The 17,496-nt window shown below is 36.8% G+C and overlaps 6 protein-coding genes across 14 annotated transcripts; 4 read left to right on the plus strand and 2 right to left on the minus strand.

The window, feature by feature from the left end:
• Positions 1 to 6: 6 nt before the first annotated feature.
• LOC108632058 (B-cell receptor-associated protein 31) lies at positions 7 to 1,743 on the minus strand. 3 transcript variants are annotated; one of them, XM_018036357.2, is made up of 3 exons: positions 1,609 to 1,743; positions 692 to 989; positions 7 to 455 (listed from the first exon to the last, which is right to left on the minus strand). In XM_018036357.2, the coding sequence occupies exons 2-3, from the start codon at positions 960 to 962 to the stop codon at positions 43 to 45; spliced, it is 684 nt and encodes a 227-aa protein (XP_017891846.1). In that variant the 5' UTR covers positions 963 to 989; positions 1,609 to 1,743; the 3' UTR covers positions 7 to 42. The 3 variants fall into 3 exon arrangements, with proteins under 3 accessions (XP_017891846.1, XP_017891847.1, XP_026675168.1); XM_018036358.2 differs by lacking the exon at positions 1,609 to 1,743 and adding an exon at positions 1,201 to 1,486; XM_026819367.1 differs by lacking the exon at positions 1,609 to 1,743 and adding an exon at positions 1,117 to 1,178.
• A 798-nt stretch (positions 1,744 to 2,541) lies between these two features.
• Positions 2,542 to 4,393, plus strand: Chchd3 (Coiled-coil-helix-coiled-coil-helix domain containing 3). 5 transcript variants are annotated; one of them, XM_026819368.1, is made up of 3 exons: positions 2,542 to 2,733; positions 3,453 to 3,968; positions 4,116 to 4,393. In XM_026819368.1, exons 2-3 carry the CDS (start codon positions 3,569 to 3,571, stop codon positions 4,289 to 4,291), a joined length of 576 nt encoding a protein of 191 aa, XP_026675169.1. In that variant the 5' UTR covers positions 2,542 to 2,733; positions 3,453 to 3,568; the 3' UTR covers positions 4,292 to 4,393. The 5 variants fall into 5 exon arrangements, with proteins under 5 accessions (XP_026675169.1, XP_017892083.1, XP_017892084.1 ...); XM_018036594.2 differs by lacking the exon at positions 2,542 to 2,733 and adding an exon at positions 2,740 to 2,852; XM_018036595.2 differs by lacking the exon at positions 2,542 to 2,733 and adding an exon at positions 2,740 to 2,847.
• A 92-nt stretch (positions 4,394 to 4,485) lies between these two features.
• Positions 4,486 to 6,549, plus strand: LOC108632180 (tRNA pseudouridine(38/39) synthase). Of its 2 annotated transcripts, XM_018036589.2 has the most exons (6): positions 4,486 to 4,883; positions 4,942 to 5,066; positions 5,128 to 5,693; positions 5,807 to 6,098; positions 6,216 to 6,352; positions 6,424 to 6,549. In XM_018036589.2, exons 1-6 carry the CDS (start codon positions 4,830 to 4,832, stop codon positions 6,522 to 6,524), a joined length of 1,275 nt encoding a protein of 424 aa, XP_017892078.1. In that variant the 5' UTR covers positions 4,486 to 4,829; the 3' UTR covers positions 6,525 to 6,549. The 2 variants fall into 2 exon arrangements, with proteins under 2 accessions (XP_017892078.1, XP_017892079.1); XM_018036590.2 differs by lacking the exon at positions 6,424 to 6,549 and having other exon boundaries at positions 6,175 to 6,308.
• A 240-nt stretch (positions 6,550 to 6,789) lies between these two features.
• On the plus strand, positions 6,790 to 9,672 carry LOC108632179 (transmembrane and TPR repeat-containing protein 4). The gene is made up of 10 exons (XM_018036588.2): positions 6,790 to 6,985; positions 7,047 to 7,272; positions 7,335 to 7,518; positions 7,584 to 7,763; positions 7,821 to 8,281; positions 8,356 to 8,736; positions 8,799 to 8,906; positions 8,965 to 9,106; positions 9,166 to 9,280; positions 9,335 to 9,672. Exons 1-10 carry the CDS (start codon positions 6,955 to 6,957, stop codon positions 9,652 to 9,654), a joined length of 2,148 nt encoding a protein of 715 aa, XP_017892077.1. The 5' UTR covers positions 6,790 to 6,954; the 3' UTR covers positions 9,655 to 9,672.
• Positions 9,640 to 11,414, minus strand: Pbp49 (proximal sequence element A Pbp49). The gene is made up of 5 exons (XM_018036591.2): positions 10,945 to 11,414; positions 10,688 to 10,874; positions 10,355 to 10,627; positions 10,046 to 10,290; positions 9,640 to 9,951 (listed from the first exon to the last, which is right to left on the minus strand). The coding sequence occupies exons 1-5, from the start codon at positions 11,139 to 11,141 to the stop codon at positions 9,681 to 9,683; spliced, it is 1,173 nt and encodes a 390-aa protein (XP_017892080.1). The 5' UTR covers positions 11,142 to 11,414; the 3' UTR covers positions 9,640 to 9,680.
• Positions 11,415 to 11,540: 126 nt separating this feature from the next.
• Positions 11,541 to 14,054, plus strand: Pnn (desmosome associated protein-like protein pinnin). 2 transcript variants are annotated; one of them, XM_018036592.2, is made up of 5 exons: positions 11,541 to 11,807; positions 12,071 to 12,266; positions 12,330 to 12,503; positions 12,571 to 12,865; positions 12,943 to 14,054. In XM_018036592.2, the coding sequence occupies exons 1-5, from the start codon at positions 11,647 to 11,649 to the stop codon at positions 13,254 to 13,256; spliced, it is 1,140 nt and encodes a 379-aa protein (XP_017892081.1). In that variant the 5' UTR covers positions 11,541 to 11,646; the 3' UTR covers positions 13,257 to 14,054. The 2 variants fall into 2 exon arrangements, with proteins under 2 accessions (XP_017892081.1, XP_017892082.1); XM_018036593.2 differs by having other exon boundaries at positions 11,542 to 11,807; positions 12,074 to 12,266.
• The last annotated feature ends 3,442 nt before the right edge of the window (positions 14,055 to 17,496 follow it).

The following is a 17,496-nucleotide window of genomic DNA, read 5'->3' on the forward strand; positions in this document are numbered from 1 at the left end:
TTTATGATGTGAAATAATATAGAAAACAAAAGAAACGAAAATTTAATCACTCTTCTTATCGCCAGCTGACTGGAGACACTTGCTGTGTTCATCCGACAAGCGATCGTATTCCTTAGCAAGGGCCTCGGCTTGCGATTTGACAGCATCTCGGTCTTTCTTCTCCTTCGAAAGCTGTTGCTCCAATTCTTGATTCTTCACCTGCAACTCTTTAATTTGGTTCTTCCATTCCGACGACTCGTTCGAATCGTTTTGTGCATTCTCTCCAGCCTTCTGCGACAATAAACTCTTCGCTGTCGTGGTGGCTGATTGAGCTTGCCGCATAGATGCCTCGTTCTGCGCTATTAAGGTAGCTTGCGTCGAAATTAACATCACCAAGCGACGTATAACAAGACTCAGGAAAAGAGTAAAACCGGATATATAAAAGTTCCTTTGCGCTCTGAATAATCTCATGTTACCTGTGTAATACATATTACAGTGAAAGTTTCAGGATAGTAGATTGTCATCAGTGGACTACAAATGTTTATGCATTTATGGAAATTTTTAACAATTTAAAGAAACGCAATATACATTTTAATTTATTCGTGGATTTTAAATACGTTTCGTAAAGGAGAAATTCGTTTCTTTACTTTTAATTATAAAAATAGCAATTTGGGTAAACGTCTGCAGTCTAGCCACGAAGAGAAATATATACCTTGCATTTCTGCATCCAAATGCATACTGTGATCTGTATGTTCAACTGTAGAATATTTCCTCATCTCTCTAATAGCGTCCAACAAGAACAAGATTAAGATGCCGATCAGGAATAAGAAATATATTGATGCCCTTTCTCTTATAATCGTTAAAAATCGTGATCTGAAGAACTTTTGCCATTGGATCGGAGATAATAATGGTGAGATCAATAACAGAACTGTGGCGATCTCGGTGTAAAGAAATCCGGCAATTAAACCCCACTGCAAACTCATCTTTCTTATTTCTTTTTGTTCGAGTATCTAAAACATCAAAAGACGAAGAAAAAAGATTTACGTAGATGTATTATAAAAAATGAAGAGGAATGCGTTGGACGAAAGAGTATAGAAAAATAAGGATTGTTATGGATAAATGAGGATTGTTATCTACTTGATTTCTATCTGTCACGTATTAGAGGTGTCCCACGAGAACAGTTAATTTAATCATTAGGATAGATTCAAAAAAGGATCTAACCTGTCAACTAGCAGAGATAAGTTGACTCATCGTCAGGATTACCAATGTTTTGTAATGTACTTATTGTTAGTCATTCGTTCAATCCGAAATTTCTACTTTCTCTTTATCCATAATTGAAATTGTATCTATCTAAATTTATTTAAATTCTCTATGCTAATATATGCAAGAATTAATAAGAATCAGTCGTGTTCTACTAATATCTATAATTACGTGACAAATGGAGAACGGCGATAAATTCGCATAAACCGGATTAAAAATATCAATATCAGAAGTAGTTCACTTCGAAGAAAACCGGAACAAGTAGAGACTTTCATATATAATAGAAATGTATAAAATACACGAGATAGTCAGGTATTTTTAACTATTGTAAATTAACAGTAGCAGAGATAATTGTACGAAAATACATACCGGTAATTAATGTCCACAGGCAGATAACGACGACAGTTCAAAGTACTGTTCATTTGACTCCTTCCAAACAAATACACATGCATGCATCAGCGGAGAAAGAGAAGATATCCCTCCCCAGGCGCGTTTCTATGGCAGGCACCGCACCGGGGCGGGACAATGATGTGGCACTTGCGCCAGGAATCATGTAAAAACATAAATAATTATATACCGTAAAACCTTTGTAATTATATTCGTATTCGTGTATCACGTTAGAAGCAAAGGTATTTCATATACGATCGAATTTGCATTAAGAATTCTCCGTAACAAACGAAATATTTCGATACTGAATTTGCACCCAACGAATGTAATTTTAGCATGTAAATTCGAGGTAAGGTATGTAGAAAACTTGGTAGCAAGGTTGTCACCACCGCGCTAAGGGTTATTTATAAAATTGCTAGAAGTTATATATATATAATGGTTCATCCACTTTTTGTTCATTAAGAACAAGAGAGGAGATTCAGATTCCCTCTCTTAATACTGTTTCTACTATAACTATATATATATCTGCTGTTCAAAAGTGTTAGAGTTTCAAGAAGAATATATAATAACCGTTTTTTAAAAATAGATATATTTTATTTACGTTTGTAGCATATAAAGCTGTACAAAGCTTCTTCTTAGAGGAGAATCCTCTCTCCTTTGACTGCTTGACATAATTTGGGAAATGATGCTCTGGAAATTAATTTTTCGATTGTTTCCGGCAGTTCAATATATTAATTCATGCCTCTTGTAAAATATAATGTGCAACACTTTCAAAGAAACATTTGCATATCTGTGAAATCATTTGTTTTCAAAAAGTATAGAGGAGTGCTCCAAACTTTTGAGCAGACGAGTAGGTATGTCAAATAGGTGGATGGGTACGAGATTATTTTAAGATCTGTCGCTATATATACTTTACTGTTCTACTGAACGATATGAGAAATTCGGAAACATTTGGAACCGATCGTAATCATTATCAGTGTAACAAGGATTCTTTGTATTGAGATTGATTTATTTATCTCTAATAATAACAAATAAAAATTCATGATTTCCTCTGCTCACATTCACACCTACGAGAATTGTGAACTTACCTTCATGGTAGAACTGTGTGTATGTATAGATACAATTACATATTACATATTTCCTTCTTCAGTATTTTTTGTATAGATACGTTATGCTCGTTATGCTTTTAAATGTTTCAATCCAATGATAACGATAAAAATAGTACGGTAATATATTTTCAACATGTATTTAATTATGACATTGCTGTTAAAAAATAATGACAATAATTGTGTATTTATATTTCTGCTGTTTGTTATCAACAAAAGATATCTACTGCAATAATTCTCTTAATATGTGCTAGAAAATAATTAATATAATTCTGTTATGGTTATAAGCTTAGCATAGACCGTGTAACGTAGGTACATAAAGTTCTGATATACACTTTTTGTGATATTAATATTTTGCACATTTGCAATGCCAGAACCTTGGATTCTCTTAATGACAATTTATTAAAACAAAAAATGTATGAACATTTAGATATATGTATATTTAAGAATGGCTGTCATTGAAGTTTAAGAAGACAATAACCAACGTAGCATGGTGAAAGATGTATTACTATCATAGAAAGCTAATGTTAACATGTTAAAATCATGTGATCCTCCTAATATTAAAAAATAAAATTCTAAAATTATGAGTGAAAATCAGTCTTGAATTTATTGTAAAAATAAAATGTCATATTACATACTAATATGATTTCTATAAATGAATGTATTACAAACTGGTTTCAAATAATATCTTTTCTCATGTTACTTTTGTGTGATTTACAGGTATCCAGTTTCCTAGTTCGAGTAACAGTGCCATAACAAATTTATGGTACTGGAGGTAATAAAATTTGCAAATAAGCAATCCCTAGTTTGTTTAAAAATAAACCTAAACTTTTAATATGGGCTCTGGACAAAGTGCTCGTAAGATAACTATTAATAATGAAGAAATAGGTGTTATTGGAATTTCCGAATCGGTTGTGGACAGATTAGTTCAAAAAGTGAACGAGAGTCCTGCAACAAGTAAAGTAAGATCTTCTACTTTAACAGAATCACCTTCTACGACAGCTGTATCGCCACAATTCTATCAAAGTGGTGATACGCCGGTGAATTCTGAATCTGTTACGTGTCAACATTTAACAATGAGCGCTCTTAAAATGCAGCAGCAGAAAGAGCAAGAGCTTCGTAATTTAGATAATTATTGGCGTCAACGCTTATGGAATTTAGAACAAACTCACGCAAAACTTAATGATATCCTTAAAACGGAATATCAGAAAGCGACAGAGGAAATATACATCAATGGTGTGCACCTAGTATTATAATATTAGTTCGGTGCAGAAGTTCATCCCCAATTTTTAAAGGCGATCTTATTTCAAATCAGGCATGAACTTTTGGATCGACCCGATGTAGTATCTTAATTTCTTAATCATGTTTGCACTTTTTTTACAGCCAAGAAGGGTATAAGCATTGAAGATGCTGTGCAGCCATGTAAAGGCACCTCTGATAAAGTACTCGCGTGCTACCAAGAAAATCCAAAGGAAATCCTCAAGTGTTCCAGTTTAGTTGACGAATTTTCTAATTGCGTGGATAAACGCCGCGCACAAGTTATCGCTGAACAATGTTAACATATTTTCATAATTCAGTCATCATAGTTCTATTAAGCTCCTGTGTTATTGATAAAATAAATTTTTAGTCTTTGAAAATAAATTACGTAGTACATAACAAAACTTTGTATACTTGTTTCTACAATGCTACGCTACTAACAAATATATTCTACATTAATTGGTATATATAAAGTAATAAACTATTGTTTATATGCATTCTTAGGAAAACTGAATGTGCAAAAAATATAACCACTGCATGCATAAAATTTTAACACGTTTCTAAAAAATCCGTATTTGGAAGAAAGACTGAGGCAATTACTACCGTAAAATAAAATTATTATTAAAATTTTGAATATGCGTCTAATGCGCAAGTGAAAGACTGCAGCACTTAACTACCGACTGATGATAGTACGTTTTTAAGGGCACCCTGTAACGTAACCTCGAGCATGAGAAAAATAGATGTTTTGATATGATCACAGAGGCTATTATGATTGTTGGTCATTTCTAATACTTGTCTTTGTACAAAAACTAAAAACTGTATACATCGATTATTTTTAAAATGAAAAAGCAGGAAGTTTTACACAGAGAGGAACTTGAACTATTTAATAAATCGGTAAATATGATTAGTTCGAGTGCACAGTCTTAAAAATAATGCTTTCCCTTTTTTTTAGGAATTGATAGAGAAAATAATACGATTAGAGGAAAAGAACAAGGAATTAAAGGCAATAGCTAATAGAGGAAAATTGGAGAGCAGAAATAACGTTCATAGATCACAGAAACCATTTGATTTCTCAAGGTATACCGACGTATTTGACTGATTACTAAAACTACATGTATAAATTGAATTTAAATTACAGGTGCAATAAAAGACATATTCTTTTGAAATTCTATTACCTCGGGTGGACTTATAATGGTTTCGTCGTACAAGAAAGCATAGATGAAACAGTAGAACAGCATTTATTTGCAGCTCTGATAAAGAGTTGTTGCATAGAATCTCGTGAATCGTCTAATTATCATAGATGTGGCAGGACAGATAAAGGTGTAAGTTCATTTTCACAAGTGATATCTCTGGACGTGAGAAGCAAATTAGATAGACAGGATCAACATAAAGTGGAAGATGAACTCCCATATTGCAAGATGCTAAATAGATTGCTACCTCCTGGTATAAAATGCATCGCATGGTGTCCAGTGCCCGATGATTTCTCATCAAGATTTAATTGTAAAAGTCGAACTTACAAGTATTTCTTCCCCCGAGGGAATCTCAATATTGATGCTATGGATAAAGCTGTTAGATACACTATAGGAGAACATGATTTTCGAAATGTTTGTAAAATGGATGTTGCTAACGGTGTTGTTAGCTATACAAGAAAAATAATTGACGCGAAAGTTTGTATATATCGGCAACATTTTAGAAATGTTCCAGGTAATTGTAATGATTATACCCAGGGTTGTGGATTATATATTTAATTCACTTGAACACCAATTGGTAATGCGGAAATTAAATATCGATTAATGAAACTATGATATTATTTATAGGATATGATATATGTCAAATGATTGTAACGGGCCAAGCATTCCTGTGGCATCAAATTCGTTGTTTAATGGGCGTCCTATTTCTTGTCGGCGAAGAAAAAGAAAAACCTGAAGTCATGTTGGAACTTCTTGACATTGAAAAATGTCCTAGAAAACCGCAATATAATTTAGCTCACGAAGTACCGTTGAATCTTTGGTGTTGTGAATATGAAGCCAACGAGTGGTACATTGATAAAACAGAATTGAGGAATACGATTAAACTCTTGCAAAAAGACTGGACCCTGTACACGATAAAGTATGTACAGATGTTAGATTAATACACTGTAGGAATATCCTTCTTATTAACGACTAGATAATTAATATTTTTGCAGATTCTACGAAAGTATGAATAACGAATCTGAAATTTTAACAGGTCAGTCATGATTGAAAATATGCTATCAGACTTGGAGGATTTGGTCGATTTAAAAGATACATCTTCTCAACCTGACTGTTTATTACTCGGTGTACAACCCAAAGTTTATCAACACTTAATGGAACGTCCTACTTGCGGTTAGTACTTAAAGTAATTAATTCTCGACATACTAATGGGAATCACTATAAAAGAAACACTTCTTTTACAGAAAGCTTAGAAAGTAAAATAAAGCACTATGAGAACAAGAAGAAGAGAAAAGAGCAATCATTAGGAGGAAATGCGGAAAAGTTGCTGAAATTACAAGATTAACTGTATTTGCCTTATATATACAATATAACAAAGAATAATATATTCCCCCACCAGAACAGTACTTTTCGGGCTGTTCCACAAGTTCCGTCTGCCGCCTTCCCAAAACGATTCCCGACCCACCTGGCCACGATCTTGAAATATAAAAATGTTTCCTCGTATCTATGAAAATGACAAGAAAAGTACAAAAGAGTTAAAATGTTTATATATCTGTCAAAGTGTCAACGTCGAGCAGAGGACAAAAATTTATTATTCATATAACACTTGACTAATTCGATTTTTGCATGCGTGTATGTCGGGAATCGTTTTGATACTGGCGTACCGGCGCACACCAGCGCAGGATTTGTATGGGAATCACGAAATGTCAGAACTGTTCAGAACTTTCATTTCCTCTCTGAGATAATCATGAATAGTGAATAGAAAAACAAACAGTATGTCTGGAAAAGCGAATGTATCATTGCCAGGTGAATTAAAAACATCGATGTTACATTTCATAAACGAAACTGACAATCGCATCGTTTACAGATGTGCCATTTCCACTTGCTGTGTTTACCATTTTCACCCTGTCTCTGTGCTTCGCTAACAGCTACAATGGTCAATTTGTGTTCGATGATTCTGAAGCTATTATCCATAACGACGACGTACAAACCAGCCCCTTGATGGACATATTTAAAAATGATTTCTGGGGCACGAGATTGACGTACAAGCAAAGTCACAAATCATACAGACCATTTACAATCTTGTCCTTCAGGTAACGTCTTCTAAATAGCGAAATCTAGTACGTCTCAATAATTCTGATTATGATATTTTTAGATTACACTATTGGATTCGAGGAAGTCTGGTGGCACAAGACTTTCACATAGTAAACATAATTCTCCATACTATCATTTGTATATTAATGTTACCAGTACTTAATATTCTCTTGGGATTCGAACGAAAGAACATTGCATTCTATACTGTGGCATTGTTCAGCGTACATCCAGTACATACAGAAGCTGTACGTGATCCATTTTGTTTCAAACAGGAATACATACTTTCTGTGTGATTTATCTAAAACTATAGGTTTCAGGAATTGTAGGAAGAGCAGAATTGTTGTGTGCATTATTCATGTGGATATCTATTATGTTATATTATTATTCAATTTACGCGAGAAGACTGATAAACAGATGGCTCAGTATGTGCGGTTGCGTTATCTTCATTGCAATTGCAATGCTCTCCAAAGAAATTGGAATTACTGCAGTGGTAAGCAATAGCAATCCCACGATTCTTAATACAAATTAGAATAATATTAATTTTCAGGGGATCTGCTGTATATACGATATAACAATAGTAAATAAATTGTTTCCGTATGATGTAGTTTCTATCATAAAAGTCAAACCATCATACAAGCAGATAGAAAACTTTATCAGGCAAAGAAAAAAATTGATAGTCCGACTCTTTATACTTCTTGCATCTGGCTTAATACTCATGGTTTCAAGATTCAGTGTAATGGACTTCAAAGCCCCGAGTTTTCAGTCTGTGGATAATCCAGCATCATTTATGAACAATACATTCTTACGTGCGATAAATTACAGCTACGTTTATTGTTTAAATCTGTGGCTATTAATATGCCCTGAGTGGCTGTGTTTCGATTGGTCAATGGGCTGCATTCCTTTAATCAATTTTAACGATCAAAGGATATTCTTTGTTCTCTTGTTTTGGGTAATACTCAGTGTTACCATTGTGTATATTCTTAGTCCTCGTCAAGACAAATATTTAAGGTAATTTTAAAGTTTGTCCCCGAATATTAATGGGACTGTATAAAACATTTATAAAAATAACCCTTGGATTACAGGCACTCGATTATGGGGCTTGCAATGCTCATTATTCCGTTTCTACCAGCCAGCAACATTTTTTTCAACGTTGGCTTCGTGCTGGCAGAGAGAACATTATACATTCCCTCTGCCGGTTACTGCCTCTTAGTTATCATAGGCCTGGAGAAACTTTGTAATCGAATTCCCATGCAACATTTATTGCTGGCTTACATAGCTTTAATTACGTTGTTCTTCACGAGATCCTGGATAAGAAGCGAACAATGGAAGACTGAAACTACTTTGTACAGATCTGCGTTGCCCGTTTGCCCGCTGAATGCCAAGGTGCATTACAACATAGCGAAAAACGCCGCTGACTCTGGGAACTCTACTCTGGCGCAATATGAATACAAGGAAGCTTTAAGGTACGAGACTTCGTAAAAACGAAACTGAGAATTGAACGATGATTCATATTCTTGTTAAACAGATTAAACCCTACGTACGCTCAAGCTATGAACAATCTCGGAAACTTACTGAAAGATCAGGGCAAGCATTTAGAAGCAGAGAGTTTGTTCAAACGCGCTATCGAGTTACAGTAAGTTTAACGATACGAAACTGTTTCGAGAGCCGAGAGGAAACGTTGTGAATTTTAGGGAAGACTTTGCTACGGCATGGATGAATTTAGGTATCGTTCTGTCGGCGTTAAGGAAGTACGAAGAATCGGAGAAGAGTTATTTAACTGCGCTTTCTCACAGAAACAAATATCCCGACTGCTTTTATAATTTAGGAGTCCTGGTCAGTAACATCAACTAAAAATGTAAGAATCGTATATGATCGATTAATTATGATTACAGTATTTGGAGATGAAAAATTATGATAAAGCGTTAAGAGCTTGGGAATCGGCTACTAAGCAAAGGAGCACGCACAGAAGAGCATGGACCAACATGATACTGCTTCTCGACGATTTAGGTACGTAAAAATGATTAATAACATTATATGAATATAGTTTATTTAAATGTGTAGGTATGCGTGAAGAGGCGTTGGAGAAAGCAAAACAAGCTTTGCAATTCTTACCGGGCGATGCCTCTATTCATTTTAACATCGCAAACATATTAGGGAAAGTTGGGAACTTCATGGAAGCGGAGATGCATTTTAAAAACGCGATATTGAAGAACCCAGGGGATCCTATGTTCTATACGAATCTAGGTGTCTTGTATCACAGATGGAATAAATTAAACGAAGCAGAAACTATGTACAAGAAAGCATTGGAAATCAAACCGGAGCTAAACAGCGCGAAGGAAAATCTGAGAAAATTGAATTCTTTGAGATCCGTAATAAAGTAATTTCATTTTTAATTCAAATACTTATTTTATATCTTAATGTGTCCTCTCACTGCTTCGATGTTTTGCGGGTACGCGTACGCTTTGAATTCTCCGACCTTCTTACAATTGACGTAATTGTAAGATTTGAAGCAATCATCGCAGAAGTAACATGGGTTATGCGGGATCCTGTCGTGATCCAATGTGATCCACTTAACATTATACGTGCTGCATATCATGCAAAATTTTGAGCACGATGGTTTTATTCGTACTATCCTCGGATAAGCAGATATTGTCACCTCGTCATCACAATTAATCAATCTAAAGAACGATTAAAATGAGAGATTAAATTGTACGAGGTGAGCCACGTAATTGGAAGCAGTTCCATGGAGTTACTCTATGTGAGTCCAATTACCTAGCGTCACTGAATACGATTAAATGTTCGCAACCACCTTGGTGTTTGTAAACCCACGGATAGCCGAACCTTAAATGTAAAGAATCTATCCTAGTATTTTCCATTGTGTCAGTTTTAAAGGGTCCTAAATTTTGTTTTCTCTGTGCCCACTCTATGATCCCTCTACTATAATCAACATTCGTCGAGCACCTTGTATCATTATAAAAAGTATCTTCTATGAAGAAGAACCCTGATTTATATACATCCTACAGGAACAAATATTGGAATTAATTACAAACACATTGTCAGAATTATTGAAAGATGAATCACCTTTGCCATTGGTCCAACTGCATTTTTCAAATTTTCACTGCATTCTCTAGAAATACTATAATCAGATATGCATGAAATTTTATCTCTCAACTGAGCAAGCGTTTGAAAGCCTAACATGGCTATGACATTGTTTAATTTAAGCGTTGTACCGAATACTTTTTTTGGCGTGTTCTTCACCTGATTCATGAAAGGATGATATACTCTGACAAATACGAGAATGTCTTGGCCAGGGATGGCGCACAATTTATTTGTTTCTTCCTTTTTAGTTTCATTCTAAAAATTGAGGTGACATATTAGTCAAAGAGAATATTTATTATGATTTTGAACACTTACTATAAAATATTCGCTCTTGTATTTATAAACAGCGTGTTTAGTCTTTTGACTCCATCGTTTCCTTAAGTTTTGTAAAGTTTGCAAATCCACATCTTCAGGTTCCTTGGGATCGAACACTTTCTTGTTTCTCATTTTCCTAGTATTAACAACTTTCTCACATTCTCCTTCCACGGTCAACTGATTGACACTAAAAGAAGAGGCACTCTTCTTTCGAAAACAATCTAAACAGATTGCAATACGTATAAAAATAACGATACCTGCAGTAGTCTGTTAACATAGACATCTCGTCTTTCTCAAGCTGGACTCCCATCAGTGAAGTAATATTACTGTCATCTTTTCGCATCTGTAGAAAACGATCGGAGGGCACTAACAATTTCAAATAGTCGTTGAAATATCCGCTTATGTCGACCTTAGGCGACGCGTTAAGATCGTAAAGCTTATACACGTCGTCCATCGTAATGATTTAATCAAATATCTTTATTTATCTCTCGTTTTTCGATTCGATTATCCTTCAAGATGTTCATGAAAAATTGCAAAAGAGAAATATCTGTACTGTCATATCGCAAATAAGTTCCAGGATCAATTTTGCTGCTGTTCGTCACGATCCTTTGAATTGTATAGACTGCACTGATTCAAGTGCATTTGGGTTTGCAATTATAATCATCCAGTATACGAAGAATTAGTATTTCTCCGGCTTCTCATTTAAAAGAAGCGTTAAGTAGAGGAGAAATATTTTGATTAGGTTGTAATTAATTATAATTAATTGGCTATATAGAGGAATATTACTAGAGGTGTAAAAGAAAATCCCGCGGATTATCGATTTGGGAAAAGGCATGGGGAAAAGGTACGGAATACAAGATGGCATCCGCAAAGACAGTGGATGTGGTTCGACAACAATCGTTGTGATTCATTAAATAAATTGGTTTCGCGATTTCGGTGAACGTGAATAATTGAAATAGATGAGAAAATTAGATGTACAAGAGGCCTGGGGCGCCGACAGGTTAGAAGCGCAACTAGAAGCAGCTCGGGATGGTCTCCGAGGGCTTGATCGAAGCATCAGAAAGATCTTGGGCCGGGATCTTCCTGATGGAGAAAACGGTCCGATTCAACCACCACCCAGGTTAAATTCTCAATAATTCGTATCCTATTTTATCTCAAACGAACGTCACTTCGTAAAATATTCATTTCGTCATTGAATAATTCATTGATCTCTGAAACACTGTCGACCATAAATATAACCTGTGTTCAGCATTTAGAGCTTCTATTTTATTGATTCTCTTTTAAATACCATCGTATTTGCATGAGATATAATGATCTTATAATGAACATTTCCTGCATCATTTATTTAATCGTAATTACAATTTAGTTTATTTACGATTTCAGCAGATTATCACAGAAGAGGCCGTTACAAGAGGATAGACGACGGGTCGTATCAGATTTTGTGAATAATGAATTACCTGGTGGAAAGAGGAGATGGCAGGGAACAAATGGGGAACCAAAGACAGTTTTCAGTCGGTTAAGTGCACGTGTACCTTCCAATAATGACGATAGTGCCGATGAAGATGATAATGTGATCAAGGTAATATTATGTAAATCTCTTTTTATGATAACATCTGTCACTGTTATCAAATCTTTATTATAGCCAGCTGTGTCTTCAAGAGTGATAGCAACTCCGAGAGAAATTCCATCTAGACAAGAAGTTATCAGGCGCGAGAGAATAGACGAGCGTAGCAGACAGAGGAATAAACGAATGTTCGGGGCTTTACTAGGTACATTACAAAAATTTCGACAGGAGGAAACTAAGTTGAAAGCAAAGGTACGTTTACCATTGGTATTAACAAAATACTTCATTGTCTGCAATTAAAAATGATACTGTTCTGCAGGAAGATAAGAAGGCAGAGGTGGAAGCGAGAGTGGAAGAGGCCAGGAGGAGAGAAAAGGAGGAATTGAGACGAGAGAGGCAACAATTGTTTTTGTCTCGTAAACGACAGCTGGCGGAAGTTCGGGCACTGGAAGCGAAGTTAGCACGCAGTCGACAGTTTCAAGATTGGCGTGCGGCGCAATTGCCACTCGCTTCGTTCATAAAGACTCGAGCTCAGCCTCCCATTTACTATATACCCAAACGTAAACATCCGCAGACCGATCTCCTTTTGGTTCAATCTGCGAAGGAGTTGCATGGTAGGAGTATTTCAATGAGCTTCGTATTACGCGCGAATCGTAAGAAGTTAATGTCACGTGGACATTTTGTGTTACAGAGGAGATCGAGAGAAGAGAGAAGGCGTTGGTGGAAGAACTTGAACTGATAGAAGTACAAGTAGGACTTGGGAAACATCAACAGAACTTCGACGGATCGACGACGTTAAGTGCTACGACGGAAGTTCCGCAGCCGACGGAGGAAGGGGAGGAGAACCGCGATCCGAATCCGGAGAAGAATTCGGAGCCAGAGAGTAACGAGACGACGGATGTTCCTGTGAAGTCCGAGATGGACGAGACTCTCGAGGGCGCGAACGATCTTGAGAAGAAGGAAGAGGTACAGGTGGACGAGGCGAAGGATGAAAATAATGGCTAGTATTAAGTGTACTTACGATGCTTGTACATAAGACGTACACTGGACGGTCCAACGAAGAAGGAAACGGAGCTTTTCTTACACGACACTTCCTGCGTGTGGACAAATTTTACAATTTACAAAACTAAAAAGAAATTTCACTTTTTACTTATTATCGTATAGAAGTACAAGTTCATTCCCTTCACCCAGTCTCATGCCACATGCTCATTTTCTTCGCAACGTGTCGAACTGTTGAAATTTCTCTTACTATGTCTAAGAGCGGATACGCTACGATCAAGAGTGATTAATTAAAAGTCCCATATTTTTTAAATGTTACATACTTGTATCATGACTGTTGTAACGCATTATTTAACTGTCATCCTGTAAGTAGATCAGAAAAAAAATCGTAGTGGACGAACAAATACATATATTGATTAAACTGTCGTGAATTAATACGATACATTTGTAGATTGGGTAAATGATGTACGATAATTTATTGATCTAATTCTTTTTTATCAATGTCTGTCTCGAAATAAGTACGTAACGAAAAGAAAGCGTAGAATGTTTTTCGTGTACGCTGCAATGAAATGATACGAATTCCAATCTTGGACATATCTCCAGGTGTAATAGCATATAGTACGGATCTTTCTGCAAATTTGTACATCTTCATTTTTTAATTAACGAGTACGCAATACGGATACAATAAAAGCGGGTGATTCTCTCCGTAGCAATATGAATAGATAATTGTTTGTAAAACAAAGAGAACAATTTTATTTTCGTTCTTTATTGAATAAGGAATAAAAAGGAATTATAAATTGGCAAGAAGAGAACGGTGCACCCTACTCCTGCATTACACGTGTTTTATAAATTCGAAACAGGAAAAGAATGAACCAGGAAGTAGAAGGAACGTGGCAATTCGTTAATTAATTTATACCCAGAACGCGGATCTCTACCGGCGAAGTATGCGGGACTTTCTATCCGGTGATATTCAAAGATAGGAGGGAACGGTATGAAAGGGGTGTTCCGCCATGCAACCTCGGAATATGGCTAATGCGTCTACGCACTCCGCTCTTCCCGTTTCTTACCACAACTTTTTGGAATAGGAAATACAGTAACATTTAGAGTCAGCCTACAGTCAAATTTCATTTACGACTTTATTCTTCCATTTTATCACATGAGCGACTCTCCAGAAAAGATGCTGTGAAGAATAAACGAAACGAATGCCCAACATTCTTTCCGGACACTATCGAAGGGAGTTTAAAGGGATAAAAAATGAATACGTAGATTAAAAGTAAACGGGAGGACTGTGACATCGAGTAGCGCGGAAGCATGAAGCGTGCGACACGGCGCGCCGAGAAGACATGAGAGAAGCCGACAGGAGTCTAGGGGTCTGCGTGCTATTTGTACACCGAATGGAAAAGAGAATCTACCTCGAGACGTGAAGAATATTAAATTGAAAGGCTATATAAATTGTTAATTTACCTCGCGACGATTGAGAAGTTCTTTAGTCGCAACTGCGAAAAAATAAGGTAAAAGAAATCCTGTTAATGAAAACCGGGTAAATTGAAAATCTCGTAAAGAGAAATACCGCGTAAAAGGAGGGTCAGGTATAGGAAGATTATCCGATCGCTCTAGCTATCTCGCCTCGTTCCTGGGAAATCGTGCGCCTCGGCTTCCAGCCCCATGAAATCTTGGCACATTAATCGCCGCTTTACGCGTATACATACGCCTATAATACTTACATTCTATTCTATTCTAAGCGAGGCAAATACGCGCCGGCCCGTTCCATCGCCGAGGGTTTATTTACCCGTTAATTTATTAGCGTATCTTCGTCATAGCACAGGCCGTAATCGAGCGCGACGGAGTTTGCGAGCATCGCGTGCCACGCCACCAGAGCTTGCTATATTTTAAATAGGGAGGGGTTACATCGGATAGACGCGTACTTACACGTCTTCAGGGCACCTTTATCTCGCGTTTGAATCCTCGGGTTCGCCGAAAACCCGTCGACGCACGTTTCACGCGGTAATTTATGCGTCTATTCACGGCCAATGTCTGTCCGCTCCTCTTGTATCAACCGGGAGGTGACGGAGTTACCGAGACGCGTCGTGGAATCTTTCTTACAATTTAAAGGTGGCTCTATTAAAATTTAAAACGGTCGTAATAAACACATTCGTACGGTTTGATTTAGAGAATATGTACAGGCAGCAGCGGGTCTGTGAAAATTCAGAAAAGAACGGAAAGACGCCGAGTCTCTTTTTCTTTTAATAAGAGTGGCACGCTGTTAATGAGAACGGGGAAAGCCGACACTGAAACGACTTTCAAAGAAGCGGTGCTCGCAGCTTTTGTCGCTCCTTTGACGTAGAGGGTGATAGAGTATCGGGGCGGGGTATCTTACCGCAGGATAGAAATGGGATATTCGTATTTCAAAGGGACAGACCGTCACGGCGAAACGCCTGTTCATTATGTCGTACGCGTCTGAACGTCAAGAGAAAAAACACGATTATAGCTTGTACTTTTAAACCCGCTGTCGACGGTGAAACTTGACGAACTAGAAAAGATGCTGTTATATCATGTCCTTGTGTCGTACCACCCTTATGTGTCATTTAGTGTCGTTACACCTGTTGAGGAAACTTATTATGGAAATGAATCGCGATTTGCTAAACTGCAAGAATGCATTCACTTAATAAACTGGAAATGAAAATTAGAATATCGCTTAATGAAATGCAAGGGTAATGAATTATTCTTATACTTGGTAATGTAAAGCTTACATAAAAACAATGACAAAGCATTGAAATTTGAATATTTACTAGCTATTACATTAATAAAACACTGTAGGATATTATTTAAGATATACAATAAAAAGTATTCAAAAGTAAGAATTATAGGACGTGTAGGTAATTTCAAGTCACGTACGGTCCAATAGAAAAATGCCAAGATGTATTAGAATATTAGAAATTATGTGTTAAAAATTTCTCATGCCCGAGAAAAACAGATGGAACAATTTGATAAACCTTACTCTTCTGTAAATATCATTCTCTCTAAAAATTCATTGCTTCAAATACTGGACACAGCTTTTTATTACATGCCTTAAACTTTTGGCAGAGATCTTACGGCTCCTACAATCTTAATGAAACGCAAGGGTAATAAATTATTCTGTATGATTATTCTTATACGTATTAATTAAGTCACGCGGTCCAGAACCGAAGGACACGTTTTAGCAATAGTGTCGTACGACTTTTGCTTTAAGAATCGATGAGGAAGAGTTGATATTATAAGTTTTATAGAAATGGCGTCTGAATCAAGGTTTCCATTGGAAAAAGTATCATTGGTCATGTTGGCCGAGGCCCGTGAAGCTGGGGATACCGAGTGGGTGTCTAATTTCGTCGTAGAGGAGGGATTTTACGCTCGATCAACGCTGATTGGACAGAGTCGGCTCGTTTCCTTTTATAATCCGTTGCTTCCATGCGCACCCACGCACCCATAGACGATCGTTCACTTACAAAAAAAAAGACAATTTACTATTTAAGCAGTGTTGGCATTCTGGTTGATCGCTATCAGAATCTAGCCCCTTGACAATTGAGTAAATCTTGTCAATCGGCATTCTCATTCATTTTTCTGATAGTTATTTCTCTTAGTAAAAGTGTAACGATAAACCAATGCCCAGGGGGTTGAAGCTCGACGCTTCGCGAAGAAATACAATTGCCCTGAAAAACAAGAGGAAATGATTAATTCTGCGGTAACGATTGCACGCATTAACGACGATATCGCAGCTCATTAAACATTGCACGCGTATCATTATCTTCGGTTACGAAGAAACTGTTTCGATTAATCGGAATTGAAGCATCAATCAACCGGTTCGCGTTATCGACAGTTACGCCCGATTCGATCCATATAGTATTATTACAAGACCGTTAACAGAATACGTTAACAAGAATGTGAAGTGGCCACATTGTTTTTATATCCTGTTGCTATACATATTAAATACATACATATAATTTCGCCTAAGTAAAAGTAAGTAAGATAAGTGGTGCCGTGTATAAGCGGCATCAGCCCCTGTGGATCAAAAATTGGCTGCCGTATATACACGGCGTCAGCCGCTGTGATGCACTAGGTGACTGCCGTATATACACGGCATCCGTCGCGAAAGGGTTAATAATTTATAATGAAGATCACTGCACTCATTCTGCTGGGTTCCGACGCCTGTGCGACGTACGGATCCGATACGGATCGGTCTCGTTACGGATGATACAGCCTCGCAATACGT

The sequence above is a fragment of the Ceratina calcarata genome, unplaced genomic scaffold (genome assembly GCF_001652005.2).
Source record: "Ceratina calcarata isolate Rehan_Ccalc_2016 unplaced genomic scaffold, ASM165200v1 scaffold151.2, whole genome shotgun sequence".
In the NCBI taxonomy this organism is placed as follows: Eukaryota; Metazoa; Arthropoda; class Insecta; order Hymenoptera; family Apidae; genus Ceratina; species Ceratina calcarata.